We start from the raw sequence: 25,091 nt of genomic DNA, 5'->3' as shown, positions 1-25,091 counted from the left end.
TTTTCTCCCCCTGTAGTCCCTCCATTTCAAGGACTAAAACAGTCTTGCGTTAAGTAAAAACCTGTGACCAGAACTGAAGGAAGACTCTAGGAACAGAAAACTACAGCAGGACTTAGCACAATTTATTTGGAAACAAAACAAAATTGCAAAAGCCTTAGCTGCTTTCCACCTAAGAAGTTTATTCAATGAAGACAGTGTCCACTGGAGTTTAAATAACTACGTGAGTTCGGGCGCAAGCAGTGACTTGAAGAAGGCCCGGCTCTTCTTTTGTAGAGACGTCTCAAGTTCCATGACAAACAAGCTGTTGTAAATTTAGTCTCAGGTGTAAATATCAAAGCCCTCTGCTGTCGGGAGAGCTGACCAGTCTGTGTGGTGCACGTGTGTCTCTGTGATGGCAATCATTTTAGCTGCTGGCCTTCAGAAGAAGTGAGGATCTGATGGAGGTTTTTTACGTATTTATTTTCTGTTCTCCCTGTGTCAAAATTTATAGAGAAAACAGGCGTTACTTTCCGTAATGGCACTTTCTGTAATTTGATACTGTTTGGTTTAACCACCTTCACTTTAATATTTGTAACATTGTTGTAATGGTAACATTGTTGTAATTAAGTACCCAAGCTGCTTGTCTTCCACCAAAGAGTGCTTTATTAACAAGAACCTGGGAAACCGTGTTTGAGGACTGTTGGATGTTGTGATGCCAAGTGGTACTCCCGCGACCAAAACTGGTACGAGAATCTGAGTGATAGCTCTGGAAGACTGGGGAGGGAACACTGGCTCCAGAGTTGGAAGATTGTTGTAAGTCATTCCTCTTTGTGTCACTGAGGGACTGGAGAATGCCAAGGCTGCCCACTGTTTGGTTGCCCAGTCATACAAATTAAAATCCTACTTCCTTCCACACATGATTTTAAAAAAAACCACTGTTGGTGTTTTCCCTTGGAAACAGCCATCCCAAATAATGGTGGCTAAAAAAAAAAAAGAAAGAAAAAAAAAGGTACTGCTTTATTAGGGTCTTTCTCTGTAGCACTGTGGATTTCTTTTTTTATGTGATCAGCCTAAGGCCATTCACACACCCTTTGATTTCTGTGACAGTTATTCACATCTGGATTTCAGTTGTTTGTAAATAAGAGACTCACTGTTGCCTTTGGTTAGGGAATACAACTAACTCTTTGCAGAGTGCCTTCGCCCCTCCACCCTACAGAAACACAGCAGAGTCTGTGACAGAAAGCAATCACAAAAACAATTTATTTGCTGCTAAAACAAACAAACAAACAAAAAAAAATGGGGCCCAAAATACAAGAATATTTTGCAGTCACTTTGGTTCCCTCCATAATAAGAAGTGAATGGTTTTAGTTATTGTTAACCAATTTTTGCCTCTCCTGGTTTGGAGAATGGGGGTGCAATATGGAAAGGCTGGAGAAGGCAAACGCCTCCCATTACAAGATGAATGAACCAGGTGAACAGGCAATTCCATTTTAAAAAGCTGCCTTTTTAACAAAACTATGACTGGTAGAAGCGGTTGGAATAAACAGATTAAAGTCTGTTAATGCAAAAAGTTTCCAGAAGGCCATGGCTCCATTTTGATATTTACTCTCTTGGAGTAAATTTGACGGGCTTTGAGGCAAGAGGGCAGGTGCCGCCATCTTGGTCAAACAGCGGCTCTTCCCCATCAGGTATAACAAGGGTGGGTCATGCTGGCTTTTAAACACTGCGGACTAGATCTCAGAAGAAAAGGTGGTTTTCTATCCCCGGAAGTAAAGAGACACAAAGACCCACTTATCTGATGGGAAGACCCCTCTTCACTCAGCTCCAAGTGGGAGGAGAAACATTCCATTTGCTGTCTAGGAGACAATACTAAGTATTCAGACTGTGCCCTTGCATAAAACATTGAATTCTCAGGGCAGTTCTTCTTCCCTTGACAATTTTAAAGGCCATCTCCTGCATAAATAATCCAGGTAGTTATGAAAATCAAACTTCCATCTGAACTGACCCTGGTTTGGCTTTTTATCACATCAGAACAAGTTAAATGTGCCGTCTCCCTCACAGTGAATAAGCCATTTGGTGTCTTGGCCAAGAGTGAAGAATCTGGGCTTCAGTGTTAACCGCAGTACTTTTTATTTTACAAATTGCCTTTTGTGTTGACTGCATAAGTTTCCGGCTAGAATTGCTATCACTGTGGCTCTTTCTAAACAATCTTGGTGTTTAACAGGCCCACTGAAATGAGCCCTAGGAAACTAGGGAGTTGATAAGGAACATTCCTTGGAGCGCCCCAGGGAGTTGGGGTAGTGCTTCGGGCGGATTTCATAGCATAGCAGTAAACTTACTGGGGGCGTATGTAGCATCCAGGAAGTCTCTGGGTCTGACGGAAAGTTCTTCCTGCTGTGAGTAAGAGTGGACTCTTTTTTCCCCCAACAGAAACTTCAACACACCCAGAATCTTCTGCGATTCTAACTTCATGTCTTATCATAGAAAGACCCTGTTGCTATGGAGTATGAAATAGGGCACGTCAGATGGAGAGATTCCTTTAAACTTAAGAGCCTTAAATAGCTTTGGAAGTACACTGAGACAGTTTCCGTTGGAATTAAAATTGGAAATGAATATTTTTAGGTGTTCTTGAAGCTTTTGGGGGACTCATGTCCAAAGTCAGAGATAGTCCAAAGGAAGGGTGTCTGCAAAACTGGGTATAGTATAGACAGACTTCTGTTTTGTAATGCTAAAGGAAAACTAGAAATCTCTCTTAGCTGTCCGTGAAGAGGGGTAAACCCTGAGCAGTGCCTCACTAAAACAAGTAGCCTTCTTGTCCAAGTAGCCGCTTCCAGGTGGCACGCTGCTCTCCTCGTCTCCAGCATTCTTCTGTTCTCAACTTGGCCCCGTTAGCCTGTCACCCACCCACTTCCTTCTCTTCCCTCCTCCCCTCTCACAGGGGTGATTTCTACCTCTTTTCTGGGGCCCAGACATTTTTTAGAGGAGTTCCCAAGTGTTCTCATGAGGCGGATGTGCTTGCCCTTGGAGCCTGATGGCCGGTTCTCCGCGCCCTGCAGACCGTCAGGCGTTCCGGGTGGTGTCGTGCCAAGAGCTCCTGGAGGCTGTCCTTTGCTTGAATCACCACCATTCATGACAAATGAGCAATGCGCTCTTTTGATGTTTGTTCTAAAAGTAGCTTAACTGTTTCTCTTCATACATTTTTAAAAGTAATTATTGCATTTTGGAAAGCAGTGCTCATCAAAAACAACTTGAGAAACCTATTTTAATTCTTTAATAGTTCTCTCCTGCTAGGACTGTCCTCGTAAGGCTCGCTGCCGCTTTTCCATTTCTCCTCAATCTGAGTATTCCTAATGTCGCTAAGTGGAAATACTACAGATGTGTTTAAAAGACTGGACAATTCACCTATACTGTGTAGGAACTTACCTCCTTAACTGCCCAGTAGAATTAACTGCCAGCAGCAGATAAGTTCATCTGGTTATAGTACTGCAGTTTTATACTAATAATTTGCAGACTTTTCTCTAACCTGCACTCATGTACAGATTATTAAAAGTTTTAAAATGTAACTGATTAATCAGTATTTGATCATTGTCTTGATTTTTTTATTAAAATGTATATTTCTAATCATATTTTATAAAGCCAAGAGAACTGGTTGAATGAATGTTTATTTTCTGAAGGTGTTTTTAAGATGAAGCTTCATAATGGCCTGTAAACTTTGCCTATCTATGTACTTTGATACGTATTGTCAAGTTTGAAAATCTTGTGTATCGTAACTGGTTTTATACAAAACATTGAGTAGTGAAAATTGTATAATTATAATCACATAATTAAAAGTATTAACCACACAGCCTTTTGGTTTATTGTATTCACTTGCCATTCTGAATCATGGCCGGCAGTGGTCAAAATGTAAAGTGGGTATAACCTTCCGTATTAGTCTGCTAGATGGGGAAGCTCGTAGTTTATTCTCGTCCAGCTCTGCGGCTGGAAGTCCAAGCTCAAGGTGTTGGTAGGGTTGGTGTCTTCTGATGCCTCTGTCCTTGGGCTTTTCTTTGTGCACTCCAATCCCTGGCGTCCTTCTGTCCGTCCTCATCTCCTTTCCTTATGACACCAGTCAGATTGGAGTAGGGCCCATCCTTATGGCCTCATTTTAACTAATTACCTCTTAAAAGGCCCGTCTCCAAGTACAGTCACATTCTGAGGCATTAGGGGTTAGGGCTTCAGCTTAAGACCTTGGGGGATACACCTTCCTTAAGATAGTGAGGGGCTTGTGTTACGAAGTCCTTCTAGACACAGCCACCACTAGCTCAAGTTATGCAAAGGTTTGACTGGAGAAGTTACTGAGGATAAGACACACAAAAATCAGGCCCTTGGAGTCTTGTGGGTTGTAGACGGTACTCCCCTCACGTTACCTGCCAAGGTCAGGATTAAAGAGCTAAGCGAGGGCAGGGCCAGCGCTAAGGCACCCACATTCTGATGTGCAACCCTGGATGCCATCACAGTGCCGTCTGCCTGCCTCCCTTCTGACCGTCTCTCGCTGGCCTGGACCCTGAAGACCTGATGCCCGCGCCGTCACGCAGAGGTCGTGTCTGGGACGTAGGAACTCGTTCTGTTAGGAGTGCTGTCCCGTTCCCAAAAGAACTCGGCTTTGATTCATGCTAGGATACAGGTTTTCAAAGTACAAACCACAGGGACCTGCCTTCTCCCCGCATCCAAACTCCCACCAGGCACTGCTCCCCCGAGTGTGATTCACAGGCTCTGTCCTCTGGTGAAAGCTGCAGCATCTCCCTGCCCCTCTGTGGTGTGCCCTGAGGCCGACACTAGGTCATGCGCCCTCCTGCTGACCAGTTGAAGCTCGGTTGATTGGCATGGGCCAAGCTGCCCGAAGTACGTAAGCGCCGTGAAAGGGGCAGGCTTGGCCCTTGTAAGACGCGCAGTGAACCCCCAAGTCCCATCTTCCAGAGCCGCGCGGTGTGAGCGGTGAGCCACGGAGACCCCGGCCCTGCCCGGTAGATTCTCACTCCTCTGTTGTCCACAACACGGTCTGGTGCCACGTACCACACAGACGATGCGCTAAACCCCTCTGCTTCTGTTCCTTAAGTAAACTGGGAAGAAAAGCAGTCCCTATCTTAATTAATATGAGAGTTAAATGAGATAATCCACGCAAAGCAAAACAGTGCTGGCACGTAGCTTTCAATAAATTAATTTTTTTCATACATTTAAGGTAATTTTCTGTAGCTAATGAGGTAACAAAAGACCGATCAGTTCTGATCCCTCCATGTCAGGTATTTTCGGTGCCTCATCACAGTCCTAGTGCCAGCACAGAGGGTCCCGTGCAGACTGCTTCCCTTGCCTCCCGCCGTGGGCCTGAGCGCGGGTGTGGTGCTTGGGAAGGCAGGATGGCGGGGGGCGTCCCCCACCAGCGTGATGTGGGCCGCCCCACGCCAGCAGACCGTCCCCCGCGCTGCCCCCGGGGGCTGCTGCCAGCCTTTCGCGGCTGCAGGCTGCATACAGCCTCTCACCTGTGGATTCTTCCTGGGTGCTGCTGCTTATTTCCTTAGGGTCCATTCTTACAAAAGGCATTTCTGCTGGGTCAAGAATGTGCAGAAATGTAAAGCTTTCGTGTACGCTCTGTCAAAAAGCCGCTCGGCATAATTGTCCGGAGCATGGATTCTGGGCCCAGGCTGGGTGCAAACCTTTGCTGTGTATTAGCTGTGTCGTCTGGGCCAGGATGACGGTTGTATGAGGATTAAATGAGTTAATAGTTGTTAATTAGAACAGTGCTTGGCACATACCAAGAGCCATACATACATTGTGTGTAATAAAAAATACATCTCTCTCTATAATGCCTTGGTGCTCTCCCAAAGGTCTGTGACACTGGAGTCCCTGTGTTCCCTCCCTTAGCAGCCGCTGGCAGGGCTGCGGGGTGGCTAACGAAGGGCAGGGCACGGCCTCAGGGCTGTAGGTCACGGGTGGCCAGCACTCCCTGCTCTCTCTAGTCCCAACTTGTAACTGCCCCATTACTTGGATTGGGGGCCTTTTGTCTTCTAAGCAGGTGGCACAGTATGTACCTATCACAGTCTCGCTATTTTTCTCAGCGTATTGGGGCAATGCGAGGACTCTGGGCAAACCCTTCGAGTGCGTCCCCGGACACCCCTCGCTTCAGCGGGGGTGTGGCCCAGCCCCCGCGCCGCCTGGCCGCGCCTCTCTAACTGTGTCTCATCTCTTTGCTAGCAAGTCTGCATGGCTTTGAAATGCTCCTGGATGACAGGTGCTCCATCCACACTGAAATGCCCAGGTAAGGAGGCCTCTCGCCCGCAGGGCCGGACCCCACGTGGCCTGGCCATCACCAGGGGCTGGCCTTGGCCCCTCCGATTCTTATACTGGCCAAATGCCCTGGTTTTAAACAGGGAGAGGCTTCGGGTGGCAAAAGGAAGAGTGGAGGAGGTAGTGTGGTTTGTGCGTTCTTTTAATTAGAAAAGGACAATGGTTTCTTCTCATCATGGGTGTGTTTCTTCATATAAAACAAGAGGACTTTTCGGGCGGGACGGTTCTTGCGTGGGACTCGCCAGAGAATGCAGCCAGTCTGGCGTCCCCGCCCACTAAATGCCAGTCATATTCCCAGCCACTGGGGAACGCAGACACCCTCGCACACTGTCAGCCACCTTCAGAGGCGGTGCTGCCCCCAGCTGGGAACTGCCGAAGAGCGTCAGTGCAGCCTCGCTGGGCGGTGTCATGGAAACCGAATACTGTTGCCCTGTTCTGCTCTGGCCCAAGCCCCAGTGGGCAGAAGAAGGGGCTGGGGGAGAGGTTTCCCTTATCAAGGAGGCAGCAGGGGTCTCAGTCCTCAGGAATGGGGCTCATGACTATTTGTGGGGGGGTGAGGGGCTTGAGACGGTGAGCTAACCGCCTGCCTGCCTGGCCCTGGCTTCTCCCCTGCTGTGTGGCAGCCACAGAGAGACTGTCTCCATCCCTGAGAGCGAGGGGTCTGTCGTGACGGAGCCGGACGACATGCAGGCCAGTGGCCAGCAGCTTCTTAGGATAGGACAGAGCAGGGGCTTGACCGCCACCCTGGTCCGCTCTTGTTCCGGGTGGTTCTGCTCTGGCCAACCCCACTTTGCCTTGCAGTTAACGCTAGAGTTTAGAGCATGCCCCGTGGAGTCTCCAGCTGGCCACACCCAGTGACCCCCGAAGACAGGTTCCGGTGTCATAAATACAACTCTGTCCATCTCCTCCCTTTTCCAGCGATGGTTGGCTGTCTCGCGCTGTAACCTTTCTAGACCGGCTTTTAATCTGGCTTGGGATCCGCGAGGACCAGACCCCCCAAGAGGATCTCTCCCGGACAGCACCTCGCTCAGCAACGGAGATTCTCTCCAGGTGCCACTGAAGCCTGCTTCCTCCCGCGTGCCTCGCCTCGGCGGGAGTGCGTGGCGTCTTCCCCACCGGGTACCGGGGTCTCAGGCCGAGGCTAGAGCTGGGCCTACCGCTGGGCCTGGAGGGATGACTGGGGTGCGGAGGGGCCAGGCTGGCACCCTCCCTGGGGGCGGCTCAATCCCCAGCCCCCAGTAAACCGTGTTTCTTGGAACTCACTCACATGAGGGCCCCAGTGACTCATCTGAGGGAAGCCGGTCTGTCTCCCCGGAAAGTTCCTGCAGGAGTTTGGAAGAGTTCGTAGGTGGGCCCCGCGCGGCCTCCCTGGCGGTGCATGACCGAGCGCCAGGAGGCTGCTCGTCCGGAGGCCGCGAGGCCCTAGGCGCCAGTCCTCCCAGGGCCCCGCTCGGGCATCTGCAGACCCTTGGTGAAAATCCCCGAGGGGTGTCTTTCCACCCCGGTTCGCAGGTCCCGGCCGCCACGTGTCCCACTAGGCGGAGCGGCCTCCACGTTTCTCTGCTTCCCTCCTACCCACCCCGCTTTCCCTCTTCCTGAGAGCCGCCGCGGCCGCCCTGCTCACGGCCACCCGGCTTTCCCGCAGCCCGGGACACGTGGGCGCTGAGCATTCGCACTGCCGAGCACGTGGGACGCGGGTGCTTCCGTCCTTTCCTCCCCGCGGCCCGGTGCCGCCGGTATCTCGACAGGGCAAGTGCAGACCGGGGCCGCCGGCGTGGTTGTGCGGGTCTGTCATCAGTGCGGGTGAGCTCCCCCGGCTCGGGCAGCACACGTGTGGAGTGGAGGTGTTCGCAGGGCCCCTGGCGGGAGGGCTGTTCCCGAGGAAGTTCTTACCCTTGTCTGAGAACATGAGAGAAGCGTGGGAGCTCCGGAGAGACTTACGTGCCCCTCGACACCACTCCAATCTCCTACGACAGGCATTCCCACTTACAGACGACTTGGTGCTCCCCAGTCGGCCCTCTAAAACGGGGCCACGTTTTTGCAGTCACAACGCTTAGAAGGCGTCATGGTTTGGTTGGGGAAATTCCATCACCCTGAGTCACAGGAAACCTCGTGGCCGAGGAAAAGGCTTTCTGGAGCACGGGGAGATGGGCAGAGGCAGCCTGGGCCCAGCAGGGCTATCAGGAGCCATCGGACCCTTTAGGCTCCATGAGGCCCCCAAGAGAGCCAAGCTTCTGTTCATTTCCACCAGTGCCTCACTGGTGACCTTGAACCTACTCTCGTGGCCTCTCAAGTCTTGCCATCTCCACCTGTGCAGACCTGATAAAGCTTTCCAAGAAGGCTTCTAATCCCATCGTGTCTTCAGGAGAACGTGTCAAGAGGGACTCAGGCGTCTGTGCGCGGTCAGCACGTTGCTTGCTCGGGCCAGCGCCTCGCCCCGGGGAGGGCCTGAACACAGCATCGCACAGCACGTGGTGTGGCTCCGCCGGTCCCCTGCCAAACTGCGTGTCCTCCGGCCTTTCTGCGTCCCTCTCCTAGCCGCTTTGCCCTAGACGCTACTTATTGAAGTGGACATTTCAGGAGCGTGGAACGAACACCGGGTTTGAGGACTGAGTCCTGTTTCTGCCTCATCCCCTCATCCCGTGCCTGCCCAAGGAGCAGTTAGGGACCGAGAGGGTGCGTCCTTCCCGTTCCCTGCCTGTGAAATGCGAGACGAGTGCCCCACAGCACAGCGCAGCCACTCGGTCACCGCGTGTCCTCGGTCGTGGGTTCCGCAACAGGGCGAGAGGAGGCTCCCGCAGATTTATAAGACACCCAGCGAGGCGCACAGCCTCAGTGCTGGGGCGACCCTTGGGACTAAGTCGGGATAGGGCCCATTGCAGACGGAGGGGAGGCTGTGACTGGCAGAGGCACACGGACGGGCTCCCGGGAAAGTCGGTTCTTCACTTAGGCGGTGCTTGCAAGGAAGTTTTGTACTTTTTTATCCGTATTGTTTTACAATAAAGTTTTTTTTTTCTAAGGTTTTATTTTTAAGTAATCTCCACACCCAACATGGGGCTCAAACTCACAACCCCAAGATTAAGAGTCGCATGCTTAAGCCAGGCACCCCGACAATAAAGATGTTTTTAAAATACCTGCTCTTTTCCCTCCTCATTCCCTTTACCACATCCGTACAAACCCTCTGGGACTGAGCCAGGCGACGCCACGCACGGGGGGCATGTCGCGGGCAGTGGTGCCCGCTGCCCGAGGGCCTGGCTTCAGGCCAGGGTCGGGGGATCCGGAGAGGAGGGCAGATCCTGGTGGCTGTTTCCGCAGACGGGGACCTCGCAGAGGCTGAGGGACACACAGCGGCAGTGGAAGGCAGTGGGCAGATCTTCTCGCACAGTGGAACGGTGCTTACCCAGCTGTGATGCCATGTCGGGGGGCAGCCCCACCTGCTCTTGGCAGCGTGGCTCTTTCCTGATAGCTCAGAAGAGGTCAGTTCCTGTTTGTGAGGGCTCGCCTTTCGCAGCTTCTGAGACCCAGGTCCAACAGTCCACAGGACTCTCAGAAGAAAACCACTGCCGTCACCTCGGAGGTAGCTGTGCGCCGGGATGGCCTGGAGGAGCTGGCGGAGAGAGGAGCAGCCCTGAACTGGCGACCAGCACGAGAAGCGGGGCTGCCCCTCGGGGCCCCTCAGGCTCCAGAGGGGCCTGCCTCACACGGCTCGAAAACATCAAATGCTTGTCAGCAACACGAGGCTAAAGACGTACTACTTCTTCGGGCAGGCTGGCGGGACATTAAAACCGTCCAGTGCATGACTTTATCCTTCCCGAGGCAAGTCCCAGCCAGGCAGCCTCTAGGGAGTCTGCCTCTTCCCAGACCTTGTCGGAGGAACACATCCCGTCGAGGCTGGATACCAGCCCCCATGACCGCCATCCGCGGTGACACCACTCTGTGAAGCTCTCCCAGCTCCAGGCCCGGGGACTACTCCCCCCCCACCCCCCGGCCCATCTTCAGCTGCTGTCCGGCCACCTGAGATCCAACTGTGAGCTCCTCCAAGTCGGGCTTGGGGCTGGCACACCTGACTTTGGAATTTGAACATCCTTGACCTCTGCCTTCCAAGAGTCTTGGCACCTGACTAGTTTTCTTCTGTGGGGTTAATTTGCTTGGTGTTAAGTTAGAAACGTGCCCCGCCTCATGATATGTCTACACCCAAGCACCTCAAAGGAGTGTGGTAGGGGGACTTTGATCAGGAAGGCCTTCCCTTGTTTATAGGTCTGAACACAGTCCTCCTGCGTACTCTAATTTTTCCCTACAGGATGTCAGGGATTTCCCCTGCTCCTTGCTTCTGCTCTCTTCCCTGGGGCACTGGAGTGTGGACAACCATGCGACCAAAACCCGCCATCCATCTGCCCCACCGATTGGTAAGAGGTAGTCCTGGTGAGCAGTCTTCTGTAGGCTCAGAAACTGTACCCCGTCCCCCAAAACTGTTTCCGCCCACAGGACCCAACACTGCTCCACGGCACACGGATCTTCTGAATGTCTGGGAAGCATGCGGTGTCTGCAAATAGAGTTTTAGATCCAGCACTATTTACAACACGAGGAAATTTTCTTGAAGGGATCTCTGTTTTGCCGTTCTTCAAAGCCAAGGCAGGCGGAGTGACTTCATGTGACTGCATCAAGCCTGCCGAGGAATGACAGCCTCACACTGTACCAGCCGATCCTTGTGGCTGAACCTGACATTCACTCTCCTGAGACTTGACTGAGATCAGGGCAAGTCCCACTTGTGTCCTTTCCAGGGAGAGGGAATAAAACAATCCGTTAATGGATCTTAGTACTCGGATATTCATTTAATAATGAGACCAAGGGTAGGCAGTCAGACATAGCAAAGGTCCTTAACTGGCTATCACATGGTTGGGGCGGGGTGTTCAGCTGAGTCCTTCTACTTTTTCCACATTCCTTTCTCTTGACCTGGGAGTGACCAAAAGGATGCAGCTTTCTATACACAGTTAGGAGGGAATACCAACCTTTATTTACACTTGGGTTCAAGTTCAGAGCCATCTTAAACAGCATAGCAAAGCGGGGAAAAAGCACAGATCCTGGAACCAGGTTCAGGTTCCAACGCAAGCATGTTAGCTGGGTGACAACAGGCAAATGGTATCGAGTTCCTATGGTAAACTGAGGAGGGCATCACCCCAGCTGCCCACAGCTGTTACAGCGGCCTCAGCCCCAGTCCCCGCCCGGGCGTGTGGCCGAGTGTGGCTCCCGCAGGGCGCGCTCTGCCGGGCTGGGCAGGACTCGGTGAGGGGCCGAATGTCTGAGGGAGCCCCTAACCCCAAATGGTCACCACAGGCGAGAAACAGGGACTCAAACTGGTGTCAGGGCTGAGTGAGAAAAACCGCACACGGTTTTCAGTAAATACTAGTTATTTACAAGCGTCGCCGGGACGAGGACAGAGGGCATCTGTATGTACACGGGCGCTGAATTCAGGACTGGTTTCCAGGGAGAAAAGGACGTGGTGGTAGTTGCAGTTCTCTTTTGCCTGGACCCCTTTCACTTGGCTGCTGGGTTAAATAACATGATTTTAAAAATCAGATGCTTCGTACTCATCCTGAAAGCCACCCGACCCCTGACTATGCACATGTACACTAAGCATGTGTGTGTACACACGGAACCACGAGGTAGTTTAAATCACCATTAAAAAAATCAGTACTTTTCCTAATTCTGTCACAGAGTGGTAGCCAGTGGCCGTATACACACTAGCTGCTTAAAATTATCGGTTAAATGAAAACCAGAACTCAAAAACTTCCAGGAGAGAGTAACATGTACAAGTAAACAGTAAACACAGCTGGGTTTTAATTCCTCTGTGTCTGAAAAGTGGGCTGGGACTGCTTGAGGTCAGTGGTGGTGTGTATTTCCTCCAGCACTAACGAACACGGCCTTCCAGCTCTGCACAACGTACCAGATCGTCCTCGTAGATTCTGTTTTACATCTTTCCTCTCCTGTTTTTGTGGGGACCCCATACGATCTCTCTATACACATTCTAACATTATTTCTGAACTTCATATGGAATTCCATAAATAAAACAATAATTGCCATCCTCCACCGTCTTGGGAAAGTGCGAGACTGACCCCTGACTGGAGCTGCCGCTCTGTGTCTGGAGAAATCCCTATCCCACAGCCCCCAGGCCCAAAAGTGCAACGCATTCACACTACACGGGAAAAAGCAACATCTATTGTTCTTAGAGTCTGACTCTCTTCCCCACAGCAAAAAAAGTCTCTTCATAGGTATGCCAGTGCTGTTGGAGGTTGCGAGGGAAACAGGGCTCTTCAGGCCAGAGCAGGAAAGTCCTCAGGGTCATCCGGGTTGGGAGCAACGTCCTGTGTCTAAAGAAGAAAGGAAAAGTTTGAAACCAACAGTCACTTTACCCATTCCCACTTGAGCAGAGCCCTCTGAGAAATATGTGCCTGCTCTCACCCAGGGGAGGCACTAATGGGGGGTGCAGCCCAAACACTCTGGGGAGAGGCAGGCCCCCAGTACAAAGAGGAGATGCAGAGGGGGGACGCAGAAGCATGCCTCTCCCTTCTCAGACTCGCTCCTGTCCACTCTGCAAGACGGCCAGCACTGCCCACCTCCCTCCCTTTCTCCCACAAACCCTTACCCAGGGACCCTTTTTGTATCTGGCACTTCCTTCACCCAATAAACATGATATAGAATGTTCACTACATGGAGATACAAAGTTGATTAGAGACAGTTCCTGCCTGCCCTGGCAGCCCCTGAGGTTAGGGGAGAAGCCCTGAAGAAGTCACAATGTGGTAACTTCAGCCAACAGAGGGGCGCCCACTACAATCTGGTCATGGTCAGGTAGGGTTTTCTAGAAGGTTCTTTCAGAGATAAGCCTCAGGGAAGGAGCAAGGAGAACACAGATCCCAAAACAGAGCACCTTGACGGTGAAGGGGTGGGGGCCTGAGGGCAGGTGTGAGCTGGAAGAAGGCACGGGGACCCGCTAATGAGCAAGAGCAGACACGGTTTCTGTCGTCCACTGTAGAGACAGAGACACTGACCGGTAATCACACCAGTGAGAACGCAATTACAAAGGAAGATAATGCTTCCAAGAAAACTAAAATTCCTTGCTCAAGGGCTCTGACCTGGTCTGGAAGGAAATGTGCCCAAAGCAGCAGCCCGTGCGGATGCGAGGTCGGAGGCTCTATTACTCTGGGTGTGCAGGCAGAGGGTGGGGAAGGACTATCAGGTGCAAAGGCCCTGTGGGGTCAGGAGCACGCTCGTCTGAAGAACTCGAGGTAGCCAGTGCTGCCTGAGACGTGCGGAAGAATGGCTGGAGGTGAGAAGGGGAGCCTGGGAGGTCACCAGGAGGCCTTGAAGCCCTAGGAAAGGTTGTCTGCCCTGAAAGCACCACAGGGCATCAGATCACAGTTAGTAAGTAACCATCAGGTGAACTGACTGGATCCCAAGCCTGGGGACCTCGTCCGATGCAGATGAGTGAGTTTTTCTCCGGTTCTGAGCGTGCACTCATGACAGACAGTGGCTCTCTCTCCTCCCCCGGTGCCCATGGAGGCCAGGGCTACTGAATGGTCGGTACCCAACTATGGGCATGCTGCTGCCATCACTGTTCCAACACCTCGATGTCAGCGCCAGCCGGCCAGAGGAATGGACGGCAGACCCTGACGGCCCTCCCAGCTGCACAGCCCAGGGCCGCCTCATCTCCACTTCCTGTAGAAAGCCATCCGGGACCTAGAATACAAACACTCACCACCACTTCTGCTCTGGGTCCGTAGTTCTCCGCCCTTCTGATCCTTCCCCGGCCTCCCCGTGCGCCACCTCTGGCTCCACGCCCAGGACGAGGGAGGTTGCCGAAATTAATCTCCAGCTGGGATGTGATGTCATTGGCTGCTTTCCGGAAAACGTGGGCATCGTCTTCATAGTCATCCTTTACCATCTGAAACAGTTACAGCATCTCAGCATATCACACACACACACTCACACATTCACACTCACACTCACACACACACACACGTCTCCATGGACACTCACTCAGCTTAGCGTCCCAGAGCTGTGCTGCCAGGGAGCCGACATGGTGTCGCGGCGGGACAGTGTCCCCACCCCCACCCCCCCCACCCCCGTCACGTGCCGTGGGACTGCAGGGTGAGGCAGTGGCTGACCCTGTCGCTCTGCTGCCAGCACGGGGGGGGGGGGGGTCTGCCCACTTGCCACCCGCACATCCGCATACTGACGGTCTGCACCCGAACATCTCTGAACTCACTATTAATTCAAGGGGGACCAAGTTTCTATCAGTCTGGCAGGCTAAGATGTACGATTTGGCATGCCGAACCACGATCAATATAAATGTTTCATATCTAAATGTATTTTGCTGAGATTAAAAAAGTTTTAATTTCTGTCTTTTATTTGTTCACAAATGCTACTTTTAAATAAGGAAATATCACCTTCCTAGAATAGAACTTGCTGGAAAAACTCCTTTCAATGTGGGTGCTGACTGTACAAATACCATATGTTAAAAACTGCATGATTTACAATAAACAATTCTGACTCAAAATACAGGGAAATAGTAAAACAACAGAGTATGGTTATCTCAGGATTGCCACCAATGAGACAGCAAGAACTCAAGAACTGCTTTTTAAGAAATACTTTGGTCAAAATACTTTGAGAAATGACATTTTAAGAGGTCAAATAAGTTCTGTGTCTTGTTAAAAGAAAACTATATTAAATATACCTTGCTCCAAATTTGATTTGGCTTCAATTTCTAATAATAGATAAAACAAACTTCTCTTTTCAGTAAAGTATAAATCTACAGGAAATATGCCAATGGTCTTAGATGAGAATCTCCAAAGTGCTACAATGCTAAACGTTCCTGCAACTCGTCCAGGAAATGGAGTCAAGTTTCCCTGAACATAGCGAGCCCTTCTAGCCACATGTTTTTTACAGACTTCATGTTTAACACTTATATTGCCTTCAAACCTGCACATTAAAAAAAAGCAGAGACCTTAGGTAAATGGACTGTGGAAGCTGAAAGCGTGAAGGAAAGAACAATTCAGGAGCACTGGCACTCTGGTAAAAAGGCAGACACAAGACAGTAAGAGGTGACCTAACAGCCCACCACGTGCTTAGGAAGCGGCGGGCTCTCCGGGCCGGGGCTGGGAGGCTGCTGTTGGTCTGGGCTTGGCGAGCATGAGCGATCGCTGCAGGACTTTGTCTCTTAGGGTGCCCAGCACAAAGTAAAGTAGTGACCCCAAGACTTGGCTTTTGTTGCTTTCAGAACAATTCCTGGCTAAAGCCTTCGGTGCCCTAAGATTAACAAAGACCAGAGACATGTGCTTTCCTGAGCCCAGGCTGGATGAGTCAGCTAGCCCAGTTGCTTCAGATATTCCAGGAGACCTCTCTCTGGAGCCAGGGAGGATGAAGCTGGTGTGGATGCGGGAAAAACAGCTTCTATTTTTACCGAACATGTCAACTGCACATTTCACATCCTGACAGCACATTTGTTTTAGGCAAAGCTTCATTTACAATGCCCGAGAACAACAAAGGACAAAAGTGAATAGGAAAAGAGCCAACCCAGCTAGCTGATGGACTTGTAGAAATACCTCACAGAGATTTCCAAGAGAATAAAATACGGCTCTGGCCTCATGCTGCCGGTGTACAAGAGGCCAGTTCTAGGGGGACAGCTCAAAACTTACTAGTAAGGCGTCTAAGAGATCGGACTCACCAAAACAGGAGGTGGGAGGGCATCCTGTGCCATGAATGGCCCTCCAAAGAAAGTATTCATTCAAAGAGTACAACAAATCAAAGTGTAAATGGAAACACAGACAAATCTATGTAGCACAAAATCCCCGGGTTTCACACAGAAAATCAATGCCAGCAGAAAGGAAGAGTTTGTTCGCCACCGTCCTCGACATAGAGACGAGTATCAAGGATAAATAGCTGTGACTGACTGACGTGAAGTCTAAATTTTAAAATGAGAATGCTTCGGGGTACCCTTAAGTTCAGGAACGTAAACAGAATGTGATTAAATGCCATGCTGACCATCCAATCTACGCGGGAGATCTTTCCAAAGCCGAGGCCTCCGAGAAAGGGCTGAACACAAAGTGTGAGAAATAAGGCCCTCACAAGAGGAAAGAACCCCATGAGCGATCCCGACCGTGCAGCCTGGCTCTCGGGGGCTCCTCCTCTCGGGGGCTCCCCCTCGAAGTCTCAGCGGTTAGGCGGAGGGAGCAGAGCCGCCACAATTAACAGAACACAGAACTCCAGCCAGTTTAAAATGACCGACTGCTCCCAATTAAATGCTCTTATGAAGAGTCTGAGCTGAAACTACTCTGATCATGAAATGCACAGCAGTTATCCTCTGAAATGGCATTGTTCATGAAACACTACCTCTCGTTTGAGACAAAAATGAAATGCCATTAACATACAGTATTTGCACAAACACAGTTCTGGGGTTGAGCAGAAAATGCACCGTCACTGTAACTGCTTTGTATGAAGCGTCAATAGGTCAAGTTTCAACTCTTTTTATGAACAATACAGACAGAGACACAGATAAAATAAGGCACACATCATATCTGCCTCCTCTCAGGTAGAAACTAGAACGCCAACTACTCCTATCCCATCGGCACCCTAGAAGTAGAAAGGGCCCCTTGGTTTGCAGTGAGGGAACCCAGCAGACCGCCTCTAGAGAAGAAGACGTCATGCTCACATCATCTCTGTATTTCGACTTGTGTATCACCACCGCTTTGGAAGGGACAGTGGACTCAGGTTTCCGGATGTTAAACTCAGGCTTCGGTCTGGTCTGTTCTTGAAGATTTTTCCACTCATCGAGGGTCATCTCTTGAACTTGAGTTTCCTCTTCTAACTCCAGCTCAGGAACTCTGTGAAAAAGTACAAGTTTTTGATGGGTCTAAAATGTCTACTTTCTCAAAGACAAAGTCATTACTATTAGTTTGGCATACTTTCATGGTCCCGCATTTCAAATTTACATAAGGTAAGACAACCTCTCAACCACAAAGCTTCCTTATTTTAATCATTTTATGCCATCACTGCCAACTGAAGATAAGTCCTGTTTTCTTTTCTCTCTCTTTTTTTTTTATAATCTCTATGCTGAATGTGGTGCACGCACTCACACGCCTGAGATCGGGACCGCACATCCCACCGATTGAGCCAGCCAGGCACCCCACTTCCTGTTTCAAAGCTGTCTTTGAAAAATGGGAGCATCACCATCCCATTAACATTACACTTCACCTCCAGGCAGTCCCTTCCCAGATGGCATTACACACAAATTGAGATATACACGAAAGGGAGAAGCTATTGAGTCAAAACAAATATAGGGCACCACGAACAGAGTTATAAAACAGTGGGTTACAAATACAGAGTTTTGTAAATATCCTCTTTACATTCATGAGATTTTAAAAGAAAACAGAAGATAGATATATAGATCAATGGACAAGAATTTGGAGTCCAGAAATAAATCCTCACATTTACAATGAATTGATTTTTTTCAAGCAGATGCCAAAGATAATTTAGAGAAGAAAGAACAGTCTTTTTAAGTAAAGGTGCTGGGAAAACAGGATATCCACATGCAAAAGAAGGAAGCTGGACCCCTACCTCACCCCGTAAATGTAGGGGTTAGAAATACAAACCCCTTAGAAGATGACACAGGCATAAATGTCCATGACCTCAGTTAGATAAGGCAGTGGTGACAGCAAAAGAGTATGCAACAAAGAGAAAGTAGATAAACTGGACATCACCAAAACTTCTGAAAACTTTTGTGCTGCAAAGGACACCATTAAGAAAGTGAAAAGACAACCCAGGGAATGGTAGAAAATATTTGCAAATCATATAGCTGATAATGGACTTACATCTTGAATACAAAAAGGACTCTTACAACTCGACGGAAAGAAATAACCCAACTGAAAAATAGGCAAGGCTCTGAATAGACATTTTTCCAAAGAAGATCTACAAATAGCCAGTAAGATGCTCAACGTCATCAGCCGTCAGGGAAATGCAAATCACCACAAGGACTTATACCCACTCCACGCTCAGTAGGATGTTTAGGATAAAAAAGACATTTCGCGAGCGTTGGTGAGGATGTGGAGAACTTGGAACCTCAGACATTGCTGGTGGGAATATGAAATGGTGTGGCCACTTTGGAAGACAGTCTGGCAAATCCTCAAAAATGTAATCAGGAGTTACCACCTGACCTAGCGATCACTCCTCGGTATACACCCAAGAGAAATGACAACATATGTCCATGTGAAAACACAAATGGTGCCGCAAATGGCAATTCAATAATGCTGCTTATAGCAGTATTATTCATAATAGCCAAAAACTGAAAACAGCTTGAATGTCCATCAACTGATGAACAGACAGACAAAATGTGGTATATCTAAACCGTTTTTTTTTTTTTTAAAGATTTTGTTTATGTATTTGACAGAGAGACAGCCAGAGAGAGAGGGAACACAAGCAGGGGGAGTGGGAGAGGAAGAAGCAGGCTCACAGTGGAGGAGCCTGATACGGGGCTCGATCCCATAACGCCGGGATCACGCCCTGAGCCGAAGGCAGACGCTCAACGATTGAGCCACCCAGGCGCCCCAAATATGGTATATCTAATACCATGGAAAATTATTTGGCTATAAGAAGAAATGAAGTATGGATACATGTTACAACATGAATAAACCCAGAAGACTTTATGCTAAATGAAATAAACCAGGCACAAAAAGTTTATGTACAATTCCATTTATATGAAATATCCAGAAAAGACAAATTGATAGAGAAAAAAGCAGATTAGTGGTAGCCAGGGACTGGGGGCAGGGAGGCCAGGGAATGACTGCTTAATGGTATAGGGACGAAAACGTTCTAGAACTAGATAACAGTGATGGTTGCATAACACTGTGAACACAGTAAATGTCACTTAGTTGTACACTTTAAAGTGATTAAAATTGTAAATTTTATGTTATATGTATTTAGCGCCAAAAAGAAAATACATGAAAAGGAAAGAAATGAAGCACTGATACATCCTATGGCATGGATGAAACTGAAAACATAATGCTAAGTGAAATCAGCCAGACCCAAAAGGACAGATATTATACTCCACTTATATGAGGTACTAGAATAGGCAAATTCATAGAGCTATAGAAGAACAGAGGTTACCAGGTGTTAAGGGGAGGGAGGAATGGGGATTTATTATTTCATGGATACGTTTCTATTTGTGATGATGAAAATGTTGTGGAGGTGGATAGTGGTAATGGGTGCACACAGTGTGAATATATTAATGCCATTAAACACAAATGGTCAAAACGGTGATTTTTAGGTTATATATGTTTTACCACAATTTTTTAAAAATTAATAAGATAATATACCCCAAACCATTGAACTGTACAGTTTAAATGGCTGAATTTTATAGTATGGGAATTATACCTCAATAAAGTTTAAAAGAAAAAAAAATTAGGTGATGAGTGAGAAGGGAATCAAATCTATAAAACCTTCACAGAAAGGCTGATGGAACTTACAATCCTAGGTTATAGGTTAATGATACAAAAACTATTAGTGAAATCAGGACAGAAGCATAATCATCAAGCATCCCAAAGAGGCACATTTATAAAGTAACTTTAAAATACCAAGCAAACAGTAGACAAAACATCAAAGCAGTGGTTGCCTCTGAAGGAGCATGAGGGAACTTTCTGTCACGGTGGTAATATTCTGTATCTTGATAGAGGAGTTTGGGTTCCAGTACACGCATTTACCAAAACAATGAATGCACACTTAGTTTTACACATTTCACAATAAACAAATTATACATCAGTTTAGGTGGCAGATTAGATGGTTAGTCTAAAATTCTTTAAACTTTGCTATGTTGGAAAATTTTTATAATAAAGTGTTAGAAAAATGTTAAATATTAAAATATCCCAAAGTATATATATAATGGCAAAAATATGAAAAGATATTAAGAATCTGTAATAGCAAAATACTGGAAACAACCCAAACTCTTCTAGAGAGAAATTTGGTAGAAAAATTATGGATATTGAACATGCATATTAAACAGCTTAAACAGGAATGAAGACTATCTCGGTGTGTTGCTATAGAGTGTCTCCTGGATACATTCATGCAAAAGCAAAGTGGAATGTACAGCACCACTCACCGAAGAAACAGACACACAAACGTATCAGGTATCTCCCACTTTCTGGACGTTCACATTAAGCTTTTACAAAAAGCCTACATCAGTACCAGTTTCTGCAAACTGAAAGAAGTCCGAAGAGGACTTTTGCTTTTATGAAAAAAAGGCAAGAAAGTGAAAACTAGTATTCAGCTTTTATTTTGCAGGGAGGCAGAGTGTATCCTGAGCAGCGAGAGCAGCCTGAGCAAGCTCCTTCTCAGGAATTACACTCAGCGTGTCTCAGCATCAAGCGGACGGCTCTGACCTGTGTCTGGGAGCATGTGTGCTGCATCTTAATTTATTCTGTACATCTGTTAGCAATGTGTCCTAAAGTATTAGAAAAGCCTAAGCAGTTAATTGTTGGGTCTAGGAATGCTCAAAAAACTTTTAATATAAATTAATGGTAATCACTTCTTTGTTTTATGCCATTTTGGCCTACGAAATATTTCAAAGGAATGCCCCACTTTCGGATAGCAGGGGAAACCTGTATACACATAGGTTTTATTTTTAAAAATTATAATACCAGGCCAGAGAAAGAACACAGATAGAAGTTAGTTGGAAAGTGTAATGTTTTATCAGATGGAACTTTGGAAACACAAATGTTTTATATAATTATAAAATAAATTTAAATTAAAATTCAGTCTCTAAAATTTGAAAGTAAAATTAATCAAATTAACCTAATGTTTATCAAGTTGGTGATATAACCATCAAGAGAAACTATTTAAAATGCCTTTAATATGATTTTGATTACTCATTTCTCTCTATATAACATTTTAGTAATCATATTATTGGACACAGTGTTGGTAATGTTGTTTGTTACTTGTGTGTGTAGCAAATGAGTGATGTTACTGACAACTGGGATTTTTCAGCAGGGAAGTAAAAGAGAAACAAGCGTAAGAAAGCTTTGCTAAAAACTTGTAGTCTTAAATTTCAAATGGAAATAATGAATAAACTCATAATATATTTTATCTAAAAAGAGAGTGTGTGTGTGCGTATTTCTTAGCTCTGTCTACTTAAATGTTCTAGAAACAAATTGAGAACCTAGTAGCAGTGAGCACCCCTAATGCTCAGACTGTGGTCTCTAACTCCCAAATTCTATTAAAGGAAAATGGCTCTCTTTGGAAAAATGACTCGGTGTGTGGTATTTTGTGTTGGGTAGGAAGTATAGATGAGCTCAGAACACATCTTACCAAAATGCAAGAAAGCCATCAAAGATGACCGAGTATGTGTGTAAAGGATCAAGAATCAGCTTGAAGAAGTTCCCTCTAGCTAAAAAAATGGGTCAGTTTAAGAACCCATAAGAATAAAAAAGTCAGTGGATTGAAACACTTGAAATATGCTTAAATCTCTAAGCTCGTAATGACACTTAAGTCATTCGTACCTCAGAAGTATGATAGGGAACTGAACCAACTCACTATTCTAAAAATAGATAAATGAAAGGTACTTCTGCCTTACCTTTATTTATCCTACATTTCTTAAACAAACTTCTACCTCACTGTAATCAACTCGTTCTAGGTAAGTTTTTCTTTACAGATCATGCCAGCTAAGAAGCGAAGAAAGAATGAGATTTGACTATCACCAGTGTGCAGACTTAATGAAATAATGAAAAAAGGCAATGATGACCGGCAGCCTTCCAAAACCTATGAGATAATCCTACAAAAAGTTTAACCTGAATTTGATCAAACCTCTGACTTTCACTGTTAATTTCTAGGGAATACAGAAAATCCAGGGGACAGAGAACATGTTCAACTCCTCTACAAGCAATGCTGTGTTGCAACTAGCTTGCACCAGCTGGAACTGGCTCACAGCCAACTGTTAAATTTTCACGAATTTTGTGAGCTGGCTGTTAATCACTGTTAAAAATTAAATTATATAAACTTATAGTTAACTATATTAAAGTGAAGGTAATAAATAATCACAATTCACTATTCCCTAATAGAGAATTTCACTATATTTTATCTTTATCTATGCTCTTGGGGTAATTAGACCTACTGTATGTGTATGGCAGAAATGTTACATAATAGGGTACTATTGCACATCTCTTCCCGACTCTGCATTCAGATGACACATTGGAAGTTTTAAATCAGCCATGACGGGAATATTTACACCACAGAAACCAGCAAGTACAACAGATCCAGGCTTTTTCATCCTAGAGAACCAGATGTTGAGTATTTAGCAGCACACCATTGCCCACAGGGAGGCACTCAGTAAAATTCTGACTCTGGACATATGACCCAGTTTCTTTGACAAATAAATTGCAAGGGAAAGAAAAAACATACAGATTAAGCGTGACTTAAGAATAATCAAGATAGTGTAATATTTGTGTAACGTAAACAGACCAATGGCATAAAACACGGAGTAGAGAAAGAGGCTGAGGTAAACACAAATGGACAACTGATTTTTTTTCCTAAACATTTTATTTATTTATTTGTCAGAGAGAGAGAGAGCACAAGTAGGGGGAGTGGCAGGCAGAGGGAGACACAGGCTCCCTGAGGAGCAAAAAGGCTGATGCGGGGCTCAATCCCAGGACCCTGAGATCACGACCTGAGCCAAAGGCAGACACTTAACTAACTGAGCCACCCAGGCGCCCACCCCATGGGCAACTGATTTTTAACAATGGTGTTTCATGTGCTGAAATAACTGGATATACATATGCTAAAAAAAGAAAAAAGAGGGAATTTTGGTCCCCACCTCATACTATATACAAAAATCAACTCAAAATGGATCACAGACCTAAATATAAAAACCCAAATTATTAAACTTATAGGAGGAAATTTTTGTGATATTAAATCGGGCAAAGATTTCTTAGATTTGAGACCAAAAGCAGGATCAACAAAAGATAAAGATGATAAAAGTAGACTTCATCAAAATTTAAAAACTGCTGGTCTTCAAAAGACACTGTTGAGAGACTGAAAAGACAGGCCACAGATTGGAAGAAAACATTTGCAAATCATGTATCTGAGAACTTAAATCCAGAATATATGAAGAAGTCTCAAAACAGAGTAATAAGAAAACTGTTATAAAATGGGCAATTTCAACAGTCTTTATTAAAGAAGATATACAGATGGCAAATAACCCATAAAAAGTTGCTTTAACATCATTAGTCAATTGGGAAATACAAATTAAAACCCCAGTGAGATATAAAGCTATTACAATGGCTAAAAATCATAAAAACTAGAACTACCACTTTAGAAAAGAGTTTGCCAGTTTCTTAAAAAGTTATATATACACCCGCCATATAGTCCAACCATTCCACTCCTAGGCGTTTACACAGGAGAAATGAAAATGTATATCCCAGAAAGACTTATACACAAAAATGTTCATAGCAGCTTCATTTGTAACAGCAAGAACCGGAACAACCCAAGTGACCAGCAGGTAGACGGACGAAGAACGGCAGTGTCTCCGTCCAGTGGGATACGTGCTGCCGGACGCTGAGGAGGCGTGAACTACTGATACACGCAGCCACATGGAAGAATCTCACAAGTGTGCTCAGTGAAAGAACACAGGCAACCAAGAAGACGCGACGCATGACTCCATTTACAGAAAACTGCAGCAACTGCAAGCTAATCTTTAGTGACAAAAAGTAGATCGCTGGCTGCCTGGGGAAGGGGCAGGAGGGAGGGGTGATAGAAGGATGAAAGGAAACTTCTTGGGTTGATGGATACACTCAACATTTAGATTGTGGTAACGGTTTTCCGAGTGTATCTGGATGTCAAGGCTCGTGAGACTGTACATACTAAACACACGTCACTCATTGGATGTGAGCTGTATCTCAACAGTCCTTTTTAAAAAGAGATAAGAGATATACCAATTGAGACGTATATTTCAGTATTAATTCAAGCAAATAAGTTGTTTTAAAAAGATCAGGGAAACTGACAAACTGCCCGGATATTTAAGGAATTGTTAAAAACTTTAGATGGGGTAACACTATTCCAGTTAAAAAGAGTAGACTTTTAGGGGCACCGGGGTGGCACAGTCGGTGAAGCGTCTGACTCTTGGTTTTGGCTCAGGTCGTGATTTCAGGGTCCTGAGACTGAGCCCCCATGTCAGGCTCGGCGCTCAGTGGGGAGTCTGCATAAAGACTCTCTCTTCCTGTCCCTCTGCCCCGCCCCCCACACTCGTTTCGCTCTTTCAAATAAATAAATCTTTTTTTAAAAAAGAGTAGACTTTTAGATTCTGAAACATTGAAGAATGATATATGATATCCTGGGGGGAAGAGGAAATGGGTAGAGATATATATGAAACAAGAATGGCCGTGATTTGATAAAGTCTAAGAGGACTAACTTAGAGGTTCATTATACTATTTTTTATATAACAATCTCTAATACAGATCTAAAAGTAAAGAAATGTTACGGATTCATAAAGGTCCTTTAGGCTGCTTGTGACAGAATTAGGAAATCGACAGAACTTATTTCTATAAAGCTATTCTGATTATAGACTATAGTCTAGTTCCGATTTCTAAACGGACCCAGTGAAGTTGAGGACCCTTTCGTGACACAGACGACCTAACAGAAGTTAACAAATTCCAAAAAGCTCAGTGAGAACAGACCTTGTGTTAAGACCACAGAAGAAGTACTTTTCCTGTTTGCTTGCCTCAAAGACCATCACATCCAAACACGAAGGGCTCGAACAA

The 25,091-nt window shown here is 46.7% G+C and overlaps 2 protein-coding genes across 6 annotated transcripts in view; one reads left to right on the top strand and one right to left on the bottom strand.

The window, feature by feature from the left end:
* The window catches only part of CDC14B (cell division cycle 14B), a 96,803-nt gene extending 92,982 nt beyond the window's left edge, over nucleotides 1-3,821 (top strand). For all 4 annotated transcript variants that reach the window (XM_026518686.4, XM_026518680.4, XM_048218381.2 and 1 more), the window contains one exon: nucleotides 17-3,821. In XM_026518686.4, the coding sequence (XP_026374471.1) occupies nucleotides 17-53 (37 nt within the window). In that variant the 3' untranslated portion in view covers nucleotides 54-3,821. The remainder of the gene's footprint in view (nucleotides 1-16) is intronic.
* A 7,473-nt stretch (nucleotides 3,822-11,294) lies between these two features.
* The window catches only part of HABP4 (hyaluronan binding protein 4), a 40,356-nt gene continuing 26,559 nt past the window's right edge, over nucleotides 11,295-25,091 (bottom strand). For both annotated transcript variants that reach the window (XM_026518691.4, XM_026518692.4), the window contains 3 exons: nucleotides 17,006-17,177; nucleotides 14,054-14,239; nucleotides 11,295-12,668 (listed from right to left, as the gene is read on the bottom strand). In XM_026518691.4, coding sequence (XP_026374476.3) covers nucleotides 12,612-12,668; nucleotides 14,054-14,239; nucleotides 17,006-17,177 — 415 coding nt within the window. In that variant the 3' untranslated portion in view covers nucleotides 11,295-12,611. The remainder of the gene's footprint in view (nucleotides 12,669-14,053; nucleotides 14,240-17,005; nucleotides 17,178-25,091) is intronic.

The sequence above is a fragment of the Ursus arctos genome, unplaced genomic scaffold (genome assembly GCF_023065955.2).
Source record: "Ursus arctos isolate Adak ecotype North America unplaced genomic scaffold, UrsArc2.0 scaffold_33, whole genome shotgun sequence".
NCBI lineage: Eukaryota > Metazoa > Chordata > Mammalia > Carnivora > Ursidae > Ursus > Ursus arctos.
The sequence above is the reverse complement of the archived record's forward strand: the minus strand, read 5'-3'. Positions and strand labels throughout refer to the sequence as shown.